Source organism: Pyxicephalus adspersus, chromosome 3 (genome assembly GCF_032062135.1).
Source record: "Pyxicephalus adspersus chromosome 3, UCB_Pads_2.0, whole genome shotgun sequence".
NCBI classification, from domain to species: Eukaryota; Metazoa; Chordata; class Amphibia; order Anura; family Pyxicephalidae; genus Pyxicephalus; species Pyxicephalus adspersus.
This window is the reverse complement of record NC_092860.1, coordinates 856396-880263: the sequence shown is the minus strand read 5'-3', so window position 1 is coordinate 880263 and position 23868 is coordinate 856396. Positions and strand designations below refer to the sequence as shown.

The 23868-nt window shown below is 42.4% G+C and overlaps 1 protein-coding gene across 1 annotated transcript in view; it reads right to left on the bottom strand.

Moving 5' to 3' along the window:
• Positions 1–114: 114 nt before the first annotated feature.
• The window catches only part of LOC140325349 (C-Jun-amino-terminal kinase-interacting protein 4-like), a 29775-nt gene continuing 6021 nt past the window's right edge, over positions 115–23868 (bottom strand). Inside the window, exons 2-13 of the mRNA XM_072403175.1 lie at positions 22544–22664; positions 20911–20981; positions 18964–19058; positions 12849–12996; positions 12328–12520; positions 9359–9458; positions 9049–9223; positions 7991–8180; positions 6838–6957; positions 4840–5016; positions 4593–4727; positions 115–4375 (exon numbers count right to left, since the gene is read on the bottom strand). Of these exons, the coding sequence (XP_072259276.1) occupies positions 4254–4375; positions 4593–4727; positions 4840–5016; positions 6838–6957; positions 7991–8180; positions 9049–9223; positions 9359–9458; positions 12328–12520; positions 12849–12996; positions 18964–19058; positions 20911–20981; positions 22544–22664 (1647 nt within the window). The 3' untranslated portion in view covers positions 115–4253. The remainder of the gene's footprint in view (positions 4376–4592; positions 4728–4839; positions 5017–6837; positions 6958–7990; positions 8181–9048; positions 9224–9358; positions 9459–12327; positions 12521–12848; positions 12997–18963; positions 19059–20910; positions 20982–22543; positions 22665–23868) is intronic.

Below are 23868 nucleotides of genomic sequence, written 5' to 3'. Positions count from 1 at the left end.
ACTTATCTTAATTTTTTTTGTATTGGTTCTTTTGGTAGCAGACATGAATCAGGATCTAAAAAAGAAATTCTGTACAAAAAATACATAGAAAAAACAAACAGACTGGAATTCGTGTCATTTCATATACATATTTATATAGATATTTACACACATATATACCATGTACAAAGCTACATTCTAAACCCTCCCTGGGAAGGGGGGTCAATGATGGAAATAAATAGTCCAATCCCTACAGAACAAAATGATATTTCCTGCTTGCAGAGGTTAGCTTTTTCCAAATAACAGGCAGCTTTTCTATCGTTATCTTAGGAAATGTTCATAGAATGGCAATGGGAATAAAACAAAACAGGATTAGAAATTTAAGGAAAAAAGAAAGAAATTCCTAAACACAGGATTAATACAAAAAAAAAAAAATAAGAGAATTCCTTACAAGGAATAATAAACATTTCTGCAAGGCATCAATTCCATCCTTCAATGCATCTTTCATCAACGATGTAAAGCCCCCGATATTCGGGGATATGAAATCCTTTGGTACATTACGAATTACCATGGAATAACTTTGTTTTTGGAGTTGTGAGGTTTCCTTGACAGGGAAAAGACATCTATAATACACGTGATGCTCCAAAGATAAAATACAACTCTCCATCCAAACACGTCATAACGTTAGTTCATCTTTTTATAAAATAACGCAGTGAGCACATTAGCGTGTGAAATCGATGTATATAAACAAGTTAGTGTTACAGTATCTCAAACTTATATAAAAAGTTAATTTTTAATATATAAAATACAATTCAGCAATGCATGACTCAAAGTTTTAAGAATGTACACGTCGACTTCCGAGAGGACAATTAGACCAACAAAGTGCAAAAAAATAAAATCCAACCAAATTGGTTTTGGCAGAATTATTAAATATGGATTTTAGGAAGAAATGTAGATGAAGCAATTACAGAGAAAAAATAAAAAAGAAAAGCTTACCTTCTTTTTTTTCCCCTTTTCAGGAGTTGGTGAATCTCACCACAGATAACCAACAAGTATTGTATTTAAATGACATTCTTCGTTTTTTTGTTTTTTGTTATTTAATTATAAAATGTTAATTTGAAAAGAAAAAAAGTGAACCCTTGAGATGGCGTTAAAGTATGCAAGCTATAAAGATATTGGTTATATTAGCAATTATCGAATACGTTAAAAATATAAAGTGCTAGTAAAGTGGCAGACAACACTTTTATGAAACGGCGATTGACACGTCTTTGTTCTGAAAGCTAAGCGGAGGAAGGGATGAGAATAATCCAAAATTGTGGCAAAGCCAGAATATCTGGAGTATATAATACTGGAAAAAACAAAAAAAAAACAAAAGAAATCATCCTACTAATTTCTTAGTTCTATAAAAGAAATGGAAGATTCCATTGTCATTTATGGGAACGACTGTTGTAACAGAACTTTTCGCTGCATTGCCCCTAGACGGATTTAGTGTTTGAATAGCACAAGCTTTGCTTAAAGAATGATTAACAAAAGCCAAAAAGTATCTTATCTACGGCCAGGATTTAAGGCTGAGCGGGATAAAATGCAAAGTTTCTTATTTTCGATTTTAAATAAGTTTTAAATATAATAATCTGGCAATGTTACAGCTCGTGGCTGTGGTTGGGTTGCAAGTTTTTCAGGATTTTGCAATGAATGTAAGCGAATGCTATGGCAGTCCAAAATGTTGGAGGCGATAGCAGCCGGCGTGGTATTGCTGCATTATACACCATTATAGGTGATGTGTCATTGCTCATAACAACGCATTTGGACCTCACAGACTGCCACGCGTAGCTGCAGACATTTGCAGAATATTAATCCCACTTTCACCAAGCATGTTCTTTTATCTCAGCTTGTAAACAAAAGCTTGGCGCGCTGCAGCAGACATTTATTAAGCACCCATCGGGTTTATCTTATAATGTAAAGGAACTTGCTAAAAGCTTGTTTAAAGCTTAAAGGAGAAAAGATATTACAAATGCTTGCTGACTCCAATGTCAATTGGACCTTGCAGGGTAACACTATAAAAATCCCAAAACGTAAGGCCGTCATAGATTAATAAATGTTTTTAGTGGATTAAATGTTAGAAAAAATGGAATCTATAAAAAAAAAAAAAAAACATGGAACTCTCTATCCACACCTTTGTTCGCTTATGGCTGCTTGACTACCCCCCAAACCCCTTGTAGCTCTCTCCCCAACAACCCCCCGACATTTAATAGGGCTCGGTTGTTGGGGATCGCTTCCCTTGAATGACATTGCAGTGTCAGATGGGCTGCTCAGTAGTTATCATTAAGGGGATCAGCACTGAGGAATTATTGATCATAAGATTGATATTTAGCAGACCGACCCCCTAATTGTACTCCCTGCCTTCTGGGATATAGAATAATTATCCTGGCGTGTCCTGATGAAATCTCAAGGAAGGAAATCCACAGAACAGACAATAACCAGAAGGCCAAAACATATAAACTAGAAAAGAATAAAGAGCAATATTGTTTATCATTATCTCTAACAATGAGCTCATGGTGAAAAAACAAAACTTGTTACTCTTTACTCGTGTGAATTTTAATGCTTTTTCTGTCCACAGCTGCACTCTTCCTTGCTGTAAGCGCCGCAGCTGCCAGACAACAAAACAGCAGCAAATAACCTTTCTATACGTTATGCCTAAAGTGACCCTGTGCTAGCCGGGAGGAGCAGCATGGACGGGTAATGGCCTCCATAGTGGATTATATTGACATCCTCTTTGGGGTTTGCTTTCATCACAGGGAGAGACGATCCCAGACCAAAAGTCTATACATGGCTGAGGACTCTCTCCTCTACAAATTACTAGTGATGTCATGGTAGGAAGGAGAGCGAATTGCAAGCTCTTCACCAGAAAGTACCTAAATTTCACTTCACTTTGAAGCAGTTGGAGCAAAGGGTGTCTGTCCAGTCCGCACCAATTGGAGCAAAGGGAAACATGTCCGGGTCGGCACCAATTGGAGCAAAGGGAAGCATGTCTGGTCCGCACCAATTGGAGCAAAGGGAAACATGTCCGGGTCGGCACCAATTGGAGCAAAGGGAAACATGTCCGGTCCGCACCAATTGGAGCAAAGGGAAGCATGTCCGGGTCGGCACCAATTGGAGCAAAGTTTGCAGTTTGCAAATGGTCTGCTATGCAACCATTAAACACAAACCTTCTGCTTTGTTTTCTATAGGCAGCCCAGATACTAAACCAGAATATATATTTTCAGCTCCAGCAGCTCTATTCTGTATCATTTCAGCCAAGCTGTGTGGATCAGACACTTAATATAAAAAAACAATCACTTCCAGCAGTTATAGTTTTCCTGCAAACTGTAAAGATTACAATTTCTGCTCATCAAATCTGAAATCCTGGATGAAATCTTAATCCTATACAAATATATACTTTTAAAACCTTTCTTTACACAGCAATTATTAAAAGGAAATTTAAAAAGCAAGTTAACCCCTGTATATGGTCACACTTGTACTCGCCTTCCACATGTCAGAGCAGCCGGATTGCTCACCAAAGACGACTGGGACCTGCAGAACAACCATTCCACCAACCAATAACAATGCCAATCTGGGGCTCACAGCCATTGATTTAGTGTGGCGGGATCACTCCATAGAACCAACCAATCCCAGTCATGGAGTTTGCGCCACATTTTAAATCTGTCATTCTTTTGGGGAAGGGGAGTAGGGAAATAAACATGAATGTGATCACAATCTATACAAATATGGGGAAACCAATAGCTTGTGAGGATAAGAACACAGCAATTATACAGCCAGAACCGTTGCAGTAGAAGAGATTTTTCTTCAATATTTAACATTTGGAACGATTTCCATAACGATATGGAACATGAAAGCCACTAAGTTCATGTCGCCACTTCATTTGTACAATTCAAGAGCAGAAGATGTAAAAGTCTGGCCGTGGATATGCTGAGAGATGGCAAACGCTGCCGATTCTGTACAGAGGACACAATGACGTTAGCAAAGGGTCATTAGCGGGCATTGAGCGCTAAGAATCAGAAACCGCAGTGCAAATGGAAAACGGCCGAGGTGTCCGCTCGCAATCTGCGCCCAGAGGACGAACAAGTTTCTGTGCCAGAACGATGCGTTTCATTGGGTCTGTGAAGGTCATATGTACATACAGTCGAAATGTTAAAATATTTGATAAAATAATTCAGGGTAGAAAACAAAGATGGAAAAATACATCATGCAAAAAAGTCCTTCAAATGTCATCTTCCTCACTCGCTGCTGCCATTGCACATCACCTGCCAGACGATGAGGTGGCTTCTCTCCACTTTGGCCATGGAGGGATCGAATGGCAGAGATTCGTCTAATTGTTCAGAATCAGTTCCGTCATCACCTGGGGAGGAAAACATGAAACATATGGTAAGTTTCAAGTGTTCCTGACCCAACTATCAATGAGGGGGAAATTTCCCATTCATGGCGTCTCTGCCCCGGCCACAATGGTGATTTTTCCCCACAGAGCCGTCTCTGCCCCCACACACAATGGTAACATTTACCTGAAGAGGCGTCTCTGCCCCCACCTACGTTGGTGACATTTTCCTGCAGTCTCTTACCCATCCTAAAGTCGATGTACCCCTCTCCTCCGCTCATCACCAACATGGATTTTTGGGGTAGATTACTCTCCTGTTGCGTGGCATTACTTTTATCTCCTTCGGCTGTGCCACTGGTGGACGGGCAAATCACCTGACCTGGGGAAATGATCAATCACAGGCTTTAATTTCAATAACCATTTAATATTTATCAGATAACTTTAGATTCTGCTTAAATTTCGCTGCTGCTGCATTCCTGTCTCAGAATTACCTGGAACCGCAACAAAGAACTTGACGGCATCCCGGTGACCATGGAAACACAACTGAGCGTGCGCCATTGAACAGTATGGTATGAAGGTTCCTGGGGTCACTTTATCGCTGTTCTCGTCTCCGTAGACTCGAATCACGCTCCCTGGACGATTACCGGAGCCAGGCAGGACTTTGTTAGCTTGAAGATAAATGGACAGAGATACAGTTAGCATACACATAGAGGAACTCCGCACACGTGAAATGGTGACTTAGGAAGCGCAGCTAGAGGAAAGGAAACAGTCAGTTTAGTATTCCAAGCGCCTGTCTGAACTATTAGAAGAGCATGCGAAGATGCTGCAGGAATAGAGAGGAATGCGATGTGTTTTTTGTTCATCTAGCACTCTCTGAAATAGATTGCAAAAACCAATAATTCCCAGACCTGGGCAATGTGTTATTACAACCAGGCTTGTGTCTGCACCGATTAATGTACTGCATTCAGACATGGCCTCCCGTACAATGCTAAGCAAAGTGAATATTTTAGATTTTTTTTTTTTATTTCCACACTATTAATGGTCCTGCTAACATTCATTAAAGGGGAGCTAAACTGTAGAAATAAAACATTGTGACCAGACATCTCCTGTCCTGCAATAAAGTACCCTTTCCTACCTGATTCCATTTGTTTAAATACACTCACCTGTTCCTGTTCTCTTACAGGCGCTGTAATCTTCTTTCTTCTCCTCTTCACGGTTTCGTCCATCTTGCTTGGCTGGGCCAGGATGACATAACTCCGGTTTGTTCGGTCGCGGCATCCTATTCCTATCTATCACACCCTCAGCTCAGCGTTTTTCTTATGCTTTATTGCAGAAGGGACATCACATATTCCTATATACAATAAAGACTTTTCATCACAATTTTTCAGTTCAGCTTATAAACCCTCCAACAGACCATCAGCTGCAGCAACAGACTTTATTATTATTATGTCCTTATCCCATCCCAGCAACACACACGGGTCTGTATTATAGAGAACTGCCAGCCATTGCTTCTTTACAACTTATTCCTCTATTGCTTACCGCCCTTTCTTATGTTTATAATTTGGAAATGCAGATTCTTTATAGCGCTAGGAGTTGGCTGATGCTTGGCATGAATACCTCCCATGCAGAAGAAACTGCAGGGTTAATGGTCTGTGTGCCTAAAGTATATGTCTGGGAGAAAGAAAATAAAAATCACTACTACAATACATCATATTTCATTCAGGTAAAAATGCAGCAAGTGCAGAAAAATACCAGGTGAATGGAAGCATCCAGTAAGCTCCTTTGGCTGACAACACAATGCTTCTTCTGTAGTTCCCAGAGCAGTGTTGTCAGCCCAGTCCAGCATAAGTTGTACTAATGTGCACCCCCACCCCCACTCTTCCCATCTTCATTACTGGGTGCCCTCAAATCCTCCTATAAAGTGCAGGGCTGAATACAGTTGGCATATCGGTGTAGCAGAGGCAGAGTTGCTTACTACAGGAGGTTAGGAACTTGCAGATCTCTTGCCAGGTCAGATATTTTTCCGCACGAGTAGCATTTGCAAAGAGATACAACATTGGAACATGCACTAAATCTTTTTTATTTTGCCCAGACATATACTTTAAGGGACTTCATCCAGCACTCCTATTACTGGTATGATTTATTCCTACGGACTTGCTAGATTTACAAGACACATCCATTGGAATGAGAAGGCCATGGAAGGACAGAGAGGTCCAAAAGGGTAGCATTGGTAGCGTGGGAAGGAAGAAGCTCCAGAGTGAATGATATGATGTGGTGACCAGCGCAGAGGGTGCGACTGTAAGATTAGCTGCGACACATGAGAGGAGGCTAATCTGTTGAGCCGTTTAGTAATACAGGAGACTACAGCCAACAAGGGGCTCCGGAGAAGACACACAGGGGGTGAAGTCTACACAGCCAGGACAAAAGTGGCTACTGAGAATAAAAAAGCCTGGGAGGGAAGAGGACTTGTTGACTGTGTCGGCACTTACCCCTCAACCCAAGTAACCGGCCCTGGTGTAGTATAATGGCTATAAGTAAGAGAGTAAGGGGAGGGTAATGGACAGGGGTGAAAGTGAAGAACAAGTTCTTGAGAACCTGGTAGGCAAAGTCTAATCAATACTTGTCTCTGGTAACTGGAGCCTAGGACTTCCCCTCCACCCAATGGCCCGGTAGGTTCACAACACAGTCATGTAAAAAAGTAAGTACACCTCATGAGAATTGTCAGCAAACATTACCAATGTCTATAGATAAAAGTGGTAATAATGATAATTTAAAAAAAACATACATAATAAGGAAAAAATGTTCTTGTGTAACAGTGTACTGAGAAAAAGTAAGTACACCTCATGAGAATCGTCAGCAAATTTATACAGGGCAAACATTACCAATGTCTATAGATAAAAGTGGTAATAATAATAATTTAAAAAAAACATACACAAGAACATTTTTTCCGTAATATGTAACAGTGTACTGAGAAAAAATAAGTACATCCTTGACCTCAGAAACTGGTACAGATTCTTTAACAGAAATTACTTTTTGTAGGGATATTGCAGACCTGCACCAGTCTAACTTTATTTGGTGAGTTTTGTGATACGTTTCCTTCCAGACATATAAATCCAGACAGAAATGAACTGTCCAGGAGGTTACCTGTCAGGTCCAGATCTTCCCACAAGTTTTAATGAGACTTTGGGCTGTCCCTGCAAATTAGCAATCGTTTATAAAGCTCTGCATTTGATTTCCCCTACAGTGAAATTGTGTTTAAAAAAAAAAAAATATGAGCGATTCCTTCATAGGCTCAGATATTTACAACCTTGGGACTCGGCTAAAGTTTACTAAATAGAGAAATAAATGGCTCTTGTAGTGTCTATAATATTAATAACAGTCCCGTGCAAATGTTTTACTGCACGATTTTATCTGGAAGAGGTTTATTTTGAGAATATGTGTGGCAGCTATTCACAATTTAACCCTCAGGTCTAAATAAACCTTGAAATTCACTGAGAAGCAAGGGTTTGCTTTTTTCTTTAATCACACTTATAAGCGACATGCAGACCTTGGATAGACGTCAGAGCAGTAAACAATATTTTGCGATTGTTTTTGGTAACAGATGAAGGAATTAGGGCTGCGTGATGTTTCACGATACTTTCTAAGGACAAGAAAAGTCTGCACGATGCATAAGCGAGCGCTGTACATACGGCACCAATTTGCTGTATCGAGAGGGGAGGGGGAAGAACGACGGCACCCCGCTGCGCTTTCTTCCCTTCACTTTCATTATGATCATTTCTGTCGTCCGTGGTTTGCCGGAATGTTCGTCCGGACGATGAGAGCTGTACTTAGCCTAAGTCAGTGCTGCACATAAGAGCGCCTTTCTGTTCTATGGAGAGGGGAGGACACTCCCTAAAATGGAAAGCACAGTGGTTTTTCCTGATTGGCCTTTTATCCACCAGAACCAACTGATAAAGGATGTTGGGGGGCCACTTTAATCTCAAGAATAAGGCTATGTACATTGCGCAGGCTTTTCTCATTGGAAAGGATTGTAAAAGATCCTTTCCAACGACAATTATTGAACGTGTATACATAGCCTAACACAATCATTCTTGGCCACCAATCACCTGTGTATGAAGCTATAGATTGCCCTGATATTATTGGAGCAATAAATGCCCTTGGAGGATACACATGTCATAACAAAAAGCAAAGATCGGGAAATCAGATGAAGACTGGAGTGACAGGAAATGAGGAAACAGATGAAGAATACACAGGAAAGTGTCACTTTACAGAAGAAATTTATCTGGAATTCCCAGAATATGAGAGTTCTTCCTGATCCATCCTACTAAACAATGAGCCCCTGCTTGCATGAGTGAGATGTTCAAATGCAAGCTGCATGCACCCTCTAATACAAGGACAGCAATGCTACTAAATATCAGACATATAGAGGACATACAGAGCCGTCCTTGTTTGCTGAATAATAATTTTAGTAATCAATTAACTGGCCATAAAAAGCATGTCTGCTCTCATGGTCATATCACTTCCCATAATCCTCGGCTACTCAATACATCCCTGCCACAGTAGTGAGATTCCCCAATAGCAACTTGTGTCTCTTCTCTTTCCTCTGAGAATAACTCGCAGTATTGTGTGTCCCTGCCCACCACAAGCCCATAATAAAAGTCTTGGTCTTCCCCATTAAACCCAATTCAATAAATATTTTATCTTCTGCTAAAGAAAGCCATCCATTTATAATACAGGAGAGGATCTGTAATACCCAACAGGTCGGCTCCTTCATCCACGTCTCCAATAAGGTCTGTCCCAGCCGAAGACAGCTCCTCGAACAGGGAATCAGTGTTACGGTCGAAGGCTTTATTTTCTATGCCTTTGGTGGGGGTACTGAGAAAAGAGGGAGATTATCAGTTTACAACAACAAAAAACATTTAACTAATATATAAAGGAGGTAACTCATTGGCATGTTCATCCTGCACAAAAAAAAAAAAATCAATATGTTCACCGCAGGTCAGGCCATACCTGGTCATGTGACAGGATTTTGGATCCTTGTCCATGTCCAGCTCTGGAGTGGACTCGATAATAGATTGCACTTCTGACTTCTCCTCATTGTCGTTGGTGTCTAATAAAGAAAAAGAATAATTTTGACTTTCCCTGAATATATATATTCTAGGGCTTTCAATAAAGGTGCAGAGAAGATAATTGTCTGCATCTCTTCTCATAATCCATTTACCTCCCTAGCGGACTAATGCCGTCCAAATTTCCATGCAAAAAGCAGTACAATTTTTTGCATGGAAATTTATTTTTCATTGTAGGCTATAATTCTTAGACATAACTCACAATATTTATTAAATTTAACAAATTTAATAATAAGCTTTAAATAGCAAAACACAAACATCTGTAAAAAAAAAATATATTTAAACATGTAATATAACTGTACAGTAGCATATATAATTCTATATATATTATATGGATATTTCTTTGTATTGGACTCAATACAGCTATTTTGTAGTGAATCCAATACAAAATTATTTGAATTTTCCACCGATCCCCCTGCACCAACATCACCGGGAAACCCTGGAGATCGTCGCTGCAATTCACCAGCTGGAGTTTGAGGAGGAAGGACGGGTCCAGCAGGACGATGAGGGATGACATGAGCAAGGTAAGTGGGTTTTTTTTTTGGTAAAAGGTACCCTGAGTGTGACTCGGGAATACCGCTTTTTGCCTGGAAATTCACCCCAAGTCACACTCAGGAATACCGCTAGGGGGGTTAAATAAGGGATAATTGTATGAAACGCAAGAACAAACAAAGGAAACGTCCACGTAGGTAGAGTCTGGTCCAAAAAGGAGCCCAAACATGGCCCAAAGATGGCAAGCTGGAGGAGGGCATAACTAAATTTACAACAGTCAGGGAAGTGTGGTGACAAGTCCTCTCTAAAAAGATAATCTTCTTTCATATAACCAACCAATAGATTAGCACCTGAAAAAAGATTTAAAACCCCAATTGTACTTATTTATTTTTTTTAAAGCGGAGAACTGCTTCTTTTTGGGATAGCAGGTAATCAGGAGTTCTGTATCAGAGACCCTCAAACAATGAGCACAGCACCCGCACAGTCCCTACAGCTATATACCTAGCATAGGCTCACATTGCATCATTGCAATAATTATATTTTTCTTCTTCAGATATGCCCGGTTATGACATTCTGAAGTGGACACACACAAGGTAAAATGCCCATTATTATTATTACACAGTATTTATGGCACCAACATATTACACAGCGCTGTACAAAGTCCATAGTCATGTCACTAGCTGTCCCTCAAGGGAGCTCACACTCTAATGTCCCTACCATAGTCATATATCATTATCACAGTCTAAGGACAATATGGGGAAGCCAATTAACCTAACTGTACGTTTTTGGAATGTGGGAGGTACCCGGAGTACCCGGAGGAAACCCACACAAACACCGGGAGAACCTGCAAACTCCATGCAGACAGAGTTCAGGCTGGGATTGGAACCTGGAACTCAGCGCTGCAAAGACCAGAGGGCCGCCAACGCAGCCACCATGCTACCTACTAGCATGTAAATAGGACAGGGTTAGCCATGGGTTCACCTTGGACAATGGTTTGGCCTGTCTTTGCATGTTCGCGGCTCCATACTGTTCCTATAGCACAGAAGATAGGGCAATAGAAATGTAGTTTGACTCTTTATTACATCACTTTGCCTTTATATTGCACCCCAGACTAAACAAGTGATGAATAATCCCGGTCAAAGCATAAACCCGCCTGTGTCTGTCTGCAGAGTCTTTGAAGCAGCACACGATGGGACTTCTCTCCGCAGTATTACAAAGATGTAAATCGATCCTTTCTGCAAATGCCGCAATCCATTAGAGGAAGAATATAAATAAATCAGCCAGTAATTGTATGATGGATGCCACAAAAAGCACGACTCCTGCCATGACCTTGAGGATTTGTATAGTGGAGCCGGATATAAAACTACTGAAGGTCAATCGCTGCAATCAGAAGAGCTCAGATAGGGATTTCTCATTTCTGGCTGCAGCCTATATTAAAGTGTAGTGATCCCTTCTCTCTCTGCTTACCCTGATAATAGAGGCAACACATACAAAAGTGACCCTCAATGCACACATGCTGCAATATGTCATCCAAATGCTTGGATAATGGGCTCTATGTGATTATCATATTCAAAGGAATGCAATCTTCAATATCAAGAAATTTGAAATTATAGGAAGCAATCTGGCAGCCATGATGGTTGAGCAGGTATATATCCACCTCTAGTCATTTCACTATACAACAAGGACAGAATGTTTCAGATATTATTAATATACAGTATTTATATAGCGCCGACATATTACGCAGCGCTGTATAAAGTCTATAGTTATGTGATTAGCTGTCCTTGAAAAGGAGCTCACAATCGAATGTCCCTAGCATAGTCATATGTCTTAAATACAGTTAAGAGAATTTTTGGGGAGAAGCCAGGTAACCTAACTGCATGTTTTTGGAATGTGGGAAAAACCGGAGTACACGTAGGAAACCCACACAATACGGGGGAGAACCTGCAAACTCCATGCAGATAATGTCCTGGGACCATGCAGATTCAAACCTGGGACCCAGTGCTGCAAAGGCCAGAGTGCTAACCACTGAGCCACCGTGCTGCCCTATAAAGAGATAAAGGGAAATAATGGGATGCCAACCATTACCTTTTCCTCCTGCAGAACAGACCTGAGCCTGCACCACCTTTTTGGGTACTATGGGAAACAAGGCAGAGGTAGACGCATTGATTCTACTGCTGCTTTATCTTTACATGACTGCCATTCACATCACATTCATGGCACCATGTTTCAGGCAGCAGGGGTTATGGGGAACAAAGCAGACAGGAAGCCAAGCTTTATTCTCCTGTAGTCACCAGAGACTACTGGAGATAAATTGGTGAGCAGCTTTATCCAGCAGTTTAGAGAACATCCCTTGCAGCTCACCTGTAGAGGCGGAGGTCATCTCCTGGTTGACCTGGACATCCTCGTTTTTCCTATTCCTCTGTATGTTGTTGTTCTGCAGGTTGGCCCTCATAATCACCTCATCCTTCGGATCTTTGGATGTTGCGTGTACCATGTTGTCTGCGTCGGAGCTCACAGTTTTGCTCCCGGGTTGGCTGATGTTCATCAGCTCATCCTGAAAGAAGAATGAAAAGACTGAAGGAAGGAAAAGACTGAGAACCACCAAATGTGAATATGGCAGCTATACCAAGCTACAGAAAGCAAGTCCCAGGCTGCACCTCTTCAAGAGGCAGGGAGCCATTTACAGGAGCAGGTTGGGAGCATTCATACAAATCAAACTAAATATTTTTACCATGGATGCAAAAAACTTTTGTAGAAAGAGTGCAGAAGGCTGCAGATAAAAGTACAAAAGTCGTATGTTATATGATGTGATTTAAATTTACTCTATTTTTAAAGTTTAAATTTACTGAAGGTCTTATTACTTTTCAGACTGTGTTCTGTACCTTTAGGCTGGTGTTGGAGCGTGCTTGGTTCTGCTCGTGCACCTTCCAAGGGCCATTTCCAGGGGTCTCTGCACCGCGAGCGTCCGGTAACACCAGAGAGTCTCCAGGAGATAGCGGAAAAATACCCAGGGAAATGGGGCGCTCCTTCCTGATTGGTGGATACAGAAAATTGTTATATACAGGGAGAATGACCAAAAAATAATTTCATAAGAAAAAAAAGTAAATTCTTTATGAATTTCTGATGCTAGTGATGAACCTCCAGAGGCAACACAAAAACATTAAAAGAAGAATGCAAGGTAACATTATACAAAATGACAGCGGGAACCCAAAATTAGGTGCTCAAAGACAGGCTTCCTACTCTTCACCTTTCCAAACCAACAAACTGCAGAAGGTGGATGGAGCTGGGAAATATTACTATATGACCATTGTAAAGAGGCCCTGTCAGGACGCTGCTATCTGTTGAGATCTCATCCAGTGTGAGTTGGTCTATAGCGACATGACAGGCACAGGGACACCGCTCTCCAGGGGTGCAACACATGCACATTTGTATCAGTGCCATTGACCCCCCCCCCAATGAGGTCTACAACTCATTACACAAAACCCCAGGGAGATTGAAACCCCTTAGAAAATACTCAGCCTTATGCAGGGTTTCATTTCTGTGTACAGCCATAGATGACGCACAATTCTCGCTCCCAGTGAATGAACAAGCGAAACGCTAATTACACAACAATTTTCCACTGCATGCAGCAAAGCAATATAAAAGCCCATGGGGGTAAAATGACACCCTGAGGTAATGGAGAAGCACAGGCTGTTCTGATGAAGATCTCAGTCACCTATCATCCTCGTGACCCCGGCCAGCAGATATCGCAACAAAACTGGAGGTTTATGTAGAATACATACCCTGTATACAACCAATAGATACCAGAGGATATTAAACAGCTGTGCAGAAGCTGCGATCATTCCAAGGGCCACACAGGAACACAAACAGCAATTTTATGTTGTCAGATGTCTCCAGCTGCCACCCCCTTACCCCAAAAGCCCCATGGCTGTGACCTGCCGAAGTAGTAATCTCCCCGGCCCATTTTAGCTGGGTGCACTACCCAGCACTTTTTGGTAACCACTCAGCTGTTTTAAGGAGTTTAGTGAAGAGTTGGGCCACAATACAAGGGCTGACACCCATCTACAATGTTTTCCCCACCCAGCTTTAAAGAATTTCTGTGTTTAACACTGCAAAGTGTCAGCAGAAACTGTCTTCTGGAATTTCTATTGCAGCGCCTGAACATGGAAGCCATCTACTACACCAAATATAAATGCTGCAGGTTTTGGAAGCAATGGTCTCATACTTTAGGACCTGGGGACAGCAGCGGACTGATTAAAATCCATTATTAAGAGGCCCTGTCACCTTGCTTATAAAGGGCAGAGCAAAGGTCTGTAAAAGGTGCAAACACAGAGCCAGCTACTGAATACTCCTCTAATGCAACTGCTTGTAAAATACCGGATGTTTCCAGGTATGGGGGAGCAATATAACTACCCTCCCATGGGCATATGATCAGGCTCACATAAGCAGCCCATACACAGTGACTGATATATGGAATACTTCCTGCAGCAGAGTCTGGGGAATGGCGCTGCTTCCAGGAGACAACAGAAGACATTTACAAAATGATCACAGTCCATTTACTGCACATTCAGCCCCAGCCGGGGCAATAAAGAATCGGGACCCGATAGGCTGCCACTGGGCAACCCAGTTATTTCACAAATTATATTATGAGGAAACATATAGCATTTATAAATGTGTTATACTTACACTACTACTAAACAAAATGTGAGATATACAAAGCAAGATACCCCGATTATATATTGGAATGCCGTCAGTGATATATTAGTGGAAGATTTCATGCTGCCTGTACCTCATCACACGCACGGCTCCAAGACTTTTCTAGAGCTGCCCCAACTCTCTGGAATGGTCTCCTCATCCTATTCAGCTTGCTCCTACCTACTGCTCCTTTTAAAGAGCCCTCAAAACCCAACTCTTCAACCTCACTTATCCGTCCTCTGTCTCCTAAACCCTCACTACTTCCCACCATTCCATATCCCCCTCCTATTGTGTGATACTTCCCCCAGCTCCTAGATCAGGGGTGTCAAACTCCGGCCCGTGGGCCAAATCTGGCCCGCAACAACCTTTCTGTTGGCCCCCCAAAAAGAATCCTAAATATGCAAAAATTTGCATAAATATGCATAAAAATTGCAGCTGGCCGCTGCATTGAGATAGCGCCACTACTACAATTCCCGGCATTACTCCCTGCCTATGCATGGCCCCGCATTGGACTGTTTTCTTGACGCAGGGAATTGTAGTAGCGCTGCCATTTCAGTTTTAGGTTTGACGCACTGTGTATTTGAGTTTGACATCTCTGTCCTAGATGGTAAGCTCTTCGGGACAGGGTCCTCTCCTCCTCCTGAGTCACTGTCTGTATCTGTCTGTCATTTGTAACCTCTAATTAATGTACAGCGCTGCGTAATATGTTGGCGATATATATATGGCGATCGAAATACTGTTTAATAATAATATTTTGCTACACATAGATGAATCCAATGAAGTTCCGTGTCGGAGCTGCCAATACAGAAGAGATTGCAAAGTTACCAATACAAAACAAGTGACATGGATACAAGTAACCCCACCAAGCAGCCCTTACCGTGCGATAATTGGACTGCTCCTACTGAGGCAGCTTATCACCTCTCCTCACTGTGCCCAAAACTTATGGAAAACATCTTTTTATTATGAGAACTTTCCAGAAATACGATGACACGCCTGTAGAATTTATGCAAATTAACAGTATTGAAAAGCAACGCTGAACATCCTAAATCACTCAGAACGGAGCAAAAGTGACAACAGAACAAAGAAAACCTCAACAATCTGCAGAGAGCTCCACAAAAAGCTGAATTCCTGGCTGTGTTGGCAGGGGGACAATGCACAGATTCCATTTCCAGAAAAGACTCGCACTGCCGGTGCAGGGGGGGGGGTACGGCGAGAATTAGGGTCACACAAAATAACAATGATGGCGGCAGCTAATAATAACTTTTTTTTTTTTTTTTTAGGTACGAGCAACATGATCGGCTAATTGCGCTTCGATTGGAGAATTTTACGCCAGCGTTTGTGGAAAACTGCACAACTAAATGCAACAGATAAACAAATAAAACACAAATTCTTCACAGATTGAGGACATTTTTGGGTTGTTCTTATAATGAATATTATAGTATTTATATAGCGCCAACATATTACGCAGAGCTGTACATTATACAGGGGTTACAAATGACAGACACATACAGCCAGTGGCACAGGGGGAGGAGAGGGCCCTGCCCCGAAGAGCTTACAATTCATGAGGAGGAGGAAGTATCACACAAAGGAGGGGGATATGGAATTGTGGGAAGTAGTGAGGTTCTTTTTACGTCGCTCCAAACTAACGGATTATTCGTCCAACGCAGCTTTATTGCCATATAAATTTTTGGAAACTTAAACAGAAAGAAAAACCTAAAAGAGCGACTTTGACCTTGATAAGCCCGGAAAATGTTGAGTTTGTGCAGATTAATGACACCATGCAATGTGTAGATAGCCATAGCAAGCATGCTGAGCAAAATGGAGAGTGACCCAGAGATTGGCACTCTGGCCTTTGCAGCGTTGGGTCCCAGGGTCAAATCTCGGCTTGGACACTATCTGCATGGAGTTTGTAGGTTCTCCCTGTGTTTGTGTGGGTTTCCTTCGGGTACTTTGGTTTCCTCCCACACTCCAAAAATCATGCAGTTAGGTTAATTGGCTTCTCCCCAAAATTGACCTTAGTCTGTATTATTGACATATGACTATGGTAGGGACATTAGATTGTGAGCTCCTACGAGGAACAGCAAGTGACATGACTATGGACTTTGTACAGCGCTGCATAATATGTAAGCGCTATATAAATACTGTGTAATAATAAATGAACTTTGTTGCTGTGCAAAATACTAATAAGCATAAATATCAATTCTGAAAAATACAGAATTGCAGGTATTCACCAATTATTACACATTGATTACACATTAACCATACAAAATCGTTACACTGCAAACTTAGAAACCGGGACAGGACTACAGGAAGCGCAGTTGGCCCAATACAAAACACTAAACTCAGGCATAACAAAACAGAATATTGTCATATATACAGGCAGAGGAAACGACTACAAACTAGCAGCAATACATCGATACAGAAAATAAAAGATACAAAAACAAATCCCGTAATAAAACAATCAATATTCGGATGTTTCCAGCTCTGACCCTGAGGGCCACACACAGCCAGGTTCTGGGTATTTATTAATTCGCCACTCATGCCATAAATAAATAACTGAACCAAGTAAAGGAAGCAATAATCAGACCGGACAGACAGTGATAGTCTGCACAGACGGACATAAAACTCTCTGGTGTCGCACATCACTCATCCTGAAAGATTCTCTCCGCACAAATGAAGGACACGCCGAGAAAGTTGCAGCAGCATTTGGAGATCAAGGTCAGCCGATATCGCAGTCGCACCACCGTAAAGGACTGACTGTTCATGATGCTGGTAATGCAAACTTTCTGGCTCTCAAACTGGACAAAAACAGAAACCGTCAATCCTCCATCCTTCCTCAGCAATATGCACAAACACCCCCATCCGCCCACAATTACACCAACCGATATTCTGGGCCTCAGCAGACCGCGGGGTTAATGAGCTATGGAATTACCTGAGGATCCTGGGAAGGGCCGGCAGGCCGGTGGAGAAGGAGAAATGGACGAGCAGCAAAACAGACAGAGAGACCAGAATGGCAGAATTAATGACCACCGCCCCGCCAACAAAGCCAAACACAAAGAGTAGCATGCATCTGGGACTCATGGCTCTGCGCTGGCATGGTGGCAGGCCGGAATCAAGGGTGCCGCTCGTCTAAACCAGGGGGTCCGTGGGCCGCGCTCAGGGTCTGTCATTCAGCCGGTGCCACAAAAGCAATGCCATAGCTCATCACTGTGTGGGCTCCTGCAGCAGACTCCAAACGATGACATCATCCCTCCTCCTCCTCCGACACGGCCGCTCTCCTGGGGAAAGGGATGAAGATGCTGTGTACTATGCTGCAGCCAATCAATGCGAATTATCCATCTGGGGACTCCTGCACAGGGGAGGGAAAGTGACAGCCTCTGGATGCTGACAATCCGTGCACAACGACACAGACGAGGGAGGACGATCTGACGAAGCAACGCCACGAAAAGAGGCTGCGTGCAAACTACAGAGAGCTGCAGCAACCAGATTTCACCATACTGAATTACTGCTGTTGGATTGGGAGGGCTAAAGTGCGGATTTCTGCAAGTGCATTGCTCAGATTGGATGAGGAGCACAGTGGCGGGGTGACCTCTGTTTACAATCACATTTGATTAAATATTGATCGGATCCTAAAGGAATTTTGTCGGTACAATGTTCCGCGATTTTGTGCTTGTCACAGGTATAGAAAGAGTATAATTTTAATTTTTTTAAAAAAAAAATTTGTAACCTTGATGATTGCAAGTTGCAGGTTTTGAGCAGCACAGGGCAAACTAATATCACCGACAAAGGCTTAACAGATGATAAGGTGTGTGATTGGATATCTGCCTGTTCACTTACAACTCCACCAGTGGTCATGGAACTACAAATCCCAGCAAGCTCTATCAAGCTCGACTCCCCAGCTGAACTGTTAAAAGTAGTATTTTATGTTTTATTATCAGTACCTGGTGGGGTGCAAAAGAATGCATTTTATATTCTCAGGTTGAAAAACATAAAAAAAAAAGAAATTAAATAACAAAAAGAAAGAAATAAACATGAAACAGCAAAACAAATTAAAAATCAATAATATAAATAAATGCAGTTTGGAGACACTGAAAGGGACCGCATTCTGGAAAGGAAAGGGTGCTTTCCTGCAGCCCAGCTCCCACCACATTCCAGCCCTGCCAGCAGCTTTTCGGAATCAGCCTCAGCATTGTTATAGGATTTAAATACAATGGCCGTATTCTCTGGCCCTGACAAAAGCGGCCCTGGGTGGTAGGCGCGCCAACCCCTCCCCCCCTCGCAATTCTCTTGCACCGATCTCACCTCATTCTGTTGTGCATGGTAGATTCCAGTTGGTCGGACGACATCAGTTGCTGCAGTTTGGTGCGTTCCAGGTGTTCCATGTAATTATGGATCATCTAATGAAAGATTAAAGATAGTTATTTATTAATCCTGAACAACGCAAACATTTAAAGGTCTCTCCAGCCAAAGTAATACTGAAGTTAAAGGCTGACACTGATAGGGTGCATGGGTTCCCCCACCAGATTGATCATCATTCTACTCTCACCCACCCGGGGGGTCATTTACTCTGATTACATAATGGTAAATAAATCTGTATTTTCCCCAGAATGTTTTTAGGCTGGGTGGGAAGAAGTTGTAAGCTGGTGGTGGCCTCTGTATTGTGACACAAATTAAAAACCGCCGGGTGGTCACTGATAAGTGCTGGGTGGTGCGCCCAGGTAAAAGGGTCCGGGGAGATCACTGTAAATGCAGCGGGGACGGAGGGAAACCCTTTTATATTAGGCACAGCAGGTGGAGAGACCTAAAAACTGAGCACATGGATGGTGGGAACCCTTTATATTAGGCACAGCAGGTGGACAGACCTGGGAACTGAGCATGGAGATGGAGGGAACCCTTTATATTGGGCACATCAGGTGGGGAGACCTAGGAACTGAGCACATGGATGGTGGGAACCCTTTATATTAGGCACAGCAGGTGGACAGACCTGGGAACTGAGCACATGGATGGCTGGAATCAAATTAGGCACTGAGCTAGAAAATCAGCACAGAGATAGTGGGAGCCCCCCATAATGGGCACAGCAGGTGTAAAGACACCGGAACTGAGCACAGAGATGGAGGGAACCTTTCATAATGGGCACAGAAGGTTTACAGACCTAAGAACCCCATTGTAGGCATCTCTAATATTTACATAGCAGGTGTGCAGAAACTCTATGCAGGGACAGTGGAGCCCCCTACAGGTCAGCATAAAGTTAGCCATCTTCTGGTCATGTGAAAAATAAATACAAAATGTGTAAAAAACATTGAAAATCGTTTTTCCAAACTGCGAGGTGTAACTAAATTAGCTACAAAGATTCATACATCATCCAATCGTTACAGGGAGCCAGCACTTTATTTATTTTTACTACATTTACCCAGAAGGTGATACCAGGCAGGATCCATGGTTGGTGCAATTTTGGGCACAGGAATACAAATGGTCCACTTGATCAATGGGAACAATATCCCAATGTAGAAAATGGTCTTTGCAGGCATTGGACACATGGACAAGATTTGGGAGGACGGGTGACACCACAACCGGTAACTCTCAGCTCTGTAGTGTCTGCAGTATAGAGATCTGATGGGAATAGGGACCCAGCGACTGACTGACAAGGAGATGGCAGGATATTTGTATATCACAATAAATAATAACTTTGTGTGTGGCTAGTAAGTGGAGGATGGGGCAAGGTGGGCTGAATATGCTTAGGGTCAGGGTCCTCTCCTCCTCCTGTGTCACTGTCTGTATCTGTCTGTCATTTGCAGCCCCTATTTAATGTACAGCGCTGTGTAATATGCAAGATAAACCTTTCATCCCCAAACCTTCCTTGTGGTCTTCAGGGAACCCCGGCTAAAATTACTAAATCCACAGCTCACACTATATTAGTGCGGTGGTCGGAGGGAAGAATTCCTCTTACATTGCTGACCAGTGGGAAGAATGTCACCCTTACAGATAGCCAAAAAGGTCATTGGTGTCACCTACGCTGACCTGAGAGGTGCAAACTGCTCATTTCCCAAGGAACCCCCAGCACCCGCTGGACGATCCCGTGGTTGAGAATCATTGATTGAATGGGAGCAGCAAGCAGCGGAGAGCGTTAGAGGACCCAGCTAAATATAAATCAGGGAGCTAGGAAACAAATAGACTTGTGTGGAGGTCACTGACCTAGATTTCTAGCACTGGAGGCTTGGAATTCATGTGATAAAGATGGCCGATCCTTACCTCTGAATGTCGCTGGTGAAGGGCGTTATATTCTTTCTTCAGTTCTGCCTCTCTCTCCTCCAGCCGACTAACTGTGAGAATAAATTAGATTACTTTCATTTTACAGCTGCAAACATATAAATAAATGAAATACAGAAATCCTGGAAAACTTTTAGAATCAATGTGCAGAGAACAATGTGGTGGATTTACAGAACGTGCAGTAACATTGGAGCTGTTGCCCATAGTGAGAAATCAGAATTTAACTGAAATTAAACTTTGTCTCCAAATCTGTGCCCATTTCATGACCCGAATCCTTTATGGCTCTGATTAGGACCAGGTCTACTAACCTTTGAGGAGCTTCTCTACTGCCTACAGTACAGAAGAGGGAGCAATCACACATGGTTTTACTTCACAATTATCCCAAATTCATTTCACTGTGAGGCTTTAATGACCAATGGAGGAAAACCTGCACCCTGAGCAACCAAATCTGCCAACAACTAAGCACCCTGTCCTGACAAAACGTACTTTGTACACTCTTCATCCACAATTACCAACAACTCGGCATCCAGCTCATTCAAAACTGCAAACAAGGAGCCCCAGACACCAAGTTCCAGGGAGTCTTTGCTCAGACTTTTCTTTTATTAAGAGAAGAAGAGAAGATAAATCTCCAAGACAAGAGAACCCCCCTACTCCTAGAAGTGCCCGGTATTCACCTCCCGATTATCCCTTACCTCTTAGTCATGCACCCACCCCCTATCCTCATTATAACAACTGTTATCCTTTATGTTGTCGCAAGGGTTAAACTCTGCATTACTCCTACAATGTCTCCAAACTCCACTCTCCATTATTCCTTCCAGTGTCCCAGAACTCAGAAAAAAATATTGTCACCTAAAATTGATTATTTTAATAATTAACCCTTGAAATGTGCCTGGACTTGCATCCTATTCCATTTATATCACCCATACCCCTGATAATGCCTCCGGACTCCCCTCTTATCCCCCTTTATATCACCCTTACCCCTGATAATGTCCCCGGACTGCCCTCCTATCCTATTTTTAATACCCCCTACTACTTACAATATCCCAGGAATCACCTCCTATCCCCTTTAACCCTGGTTATGCCCCTGAACTCCCCTCATAACACCCTTTACCCCTAAAAATGTTCCTGGACTCCCCTCCTATCCCTCTATATGTGACCCCTTACCACTGACAATATCCCTGGAATCACCTCCTATCCCACCTTTTATGTTATCCCTTTACCCCCGATAGTGTCCATAGACCCCCCTCATATCACATTTTGCCACTGATAATGTTCCTAGACTCGCCACCTAACGCATTAATATTACCCCCTACCACTGAAATTATCCCCAGACTTCCCTCCTATCCCCATATAATTATCCCTGGAATCACCTCCTATTCCCTTTACATTATCTCCTACCCCTGATTAGGTCCCCAAACTCCCCTCTTATTCTTCTAGACAGAGAAAATCAGCAGAAGAACCCAATCAGCCTCATTCTATCTGCACAGTGCAGCATCTACAACATAATCAGTGATACTTTGCTGTCCATATCACATCTTAAGCTGCCACAATATGAGGATAAGATGTTCAATATGAACAGCATCACCCCACACGGAAGATCCGACTTCCAACTTACTCTGATCAGCGGAGTTCTTTGCTTTCAGCTCCAGTTGCCGGATTTGAGACTCCAGATTCTCCACACGAGTCTGAAGCTCCTTCTTATCCTGCTCCTGGACATCTTCAAATTCTATAAATTTCTGCAAAGAAAAAACAAATACATCTATTTAAAATAATGAAGAAAAAAGAAAACGAAAAAAGAAGTACAGACAGACTTTAAAAAAAAAAACAAATTGATCCTGGGATAATTCTGGGGAACCAATCCCTGCAGCACCTGGGACCACACATCTGTGCAGGGAGCAGTGGGCACAAAGCTAAGTGCAGGTAGAAGGGTCGGGATAACGTCCTGGCCGGCACTGATCGCAGCAAATCATTATGTCTATGATAGGTGTTGCTATTAACTGATTATTTTGTTTCTCTAAATGACAAGTTTTTTTTGCTCATGGTTTCCATGTTCAGGTTTACATCTGATGTAGCACTGCATGCAACAAAGGTTGGTATTCTGCGGTTCCATTTATTCTGGGACCCCAATGCACCTTACCAGGGGGACTGCAATGCACAGCACTGCATGTGATGTGTTCGGGGGTGATAAAAAAAAAAAAGAATTGATTGCACTTATGTGTTGAAGTAAGGTATTTCATGTATTGGATTGCACTACCCTATCACACAGCAACAAAACAAACAAAGGGTATTAATAACAGATTGAAAGCTCTTAGGGGCAGGGTCCTTTTCTCCTACTGTGTCTGTATCGGTCTGTCATTTGCAACCCCTATTTTATATACCGCGCTGCATAATATGTTGGCACTATATAAATCCTGTTTAATATTAATATCTGTTAGTGCAGGGAGAGCTGGCAGCAGCAACTGCCAGGACAATTCCTCCTCTGTACACTAGGGGGCAGACTACTTCTAGAACACAGAGATGTAATACAAAGCAATACAAGACAGAAATATTATTATTATACAGGATTTATATAGCACCAACATATTATGCAGCGCTGTACATTATATAGGGGTAGCAGATGACAGGCAGTTACAGACAGTGACACAGGAGGAGGAGAGGACCCTGCCCCGAAGAGCTTACAATCTAGGAGGTGGGGGAAGTACAACACAATTGGAGGGGGGATGAAAAGTTAAATATGCCAACAATCAGCTTTAATAATCCCCCCCCCCCCCCCCAAACCACAGAGTGACAAAAGTGACATATGACACCAGAAAGTGTGGTTATAAAATATTAAAAAATACAGAGTTTTCTGGCAGGATCACCAGGTAATACAGTAAGGACCCAGGAAATGTAATCTGCTGTGTAATGCCACTGACAGAATGCAGAATAAACTTTTACAGC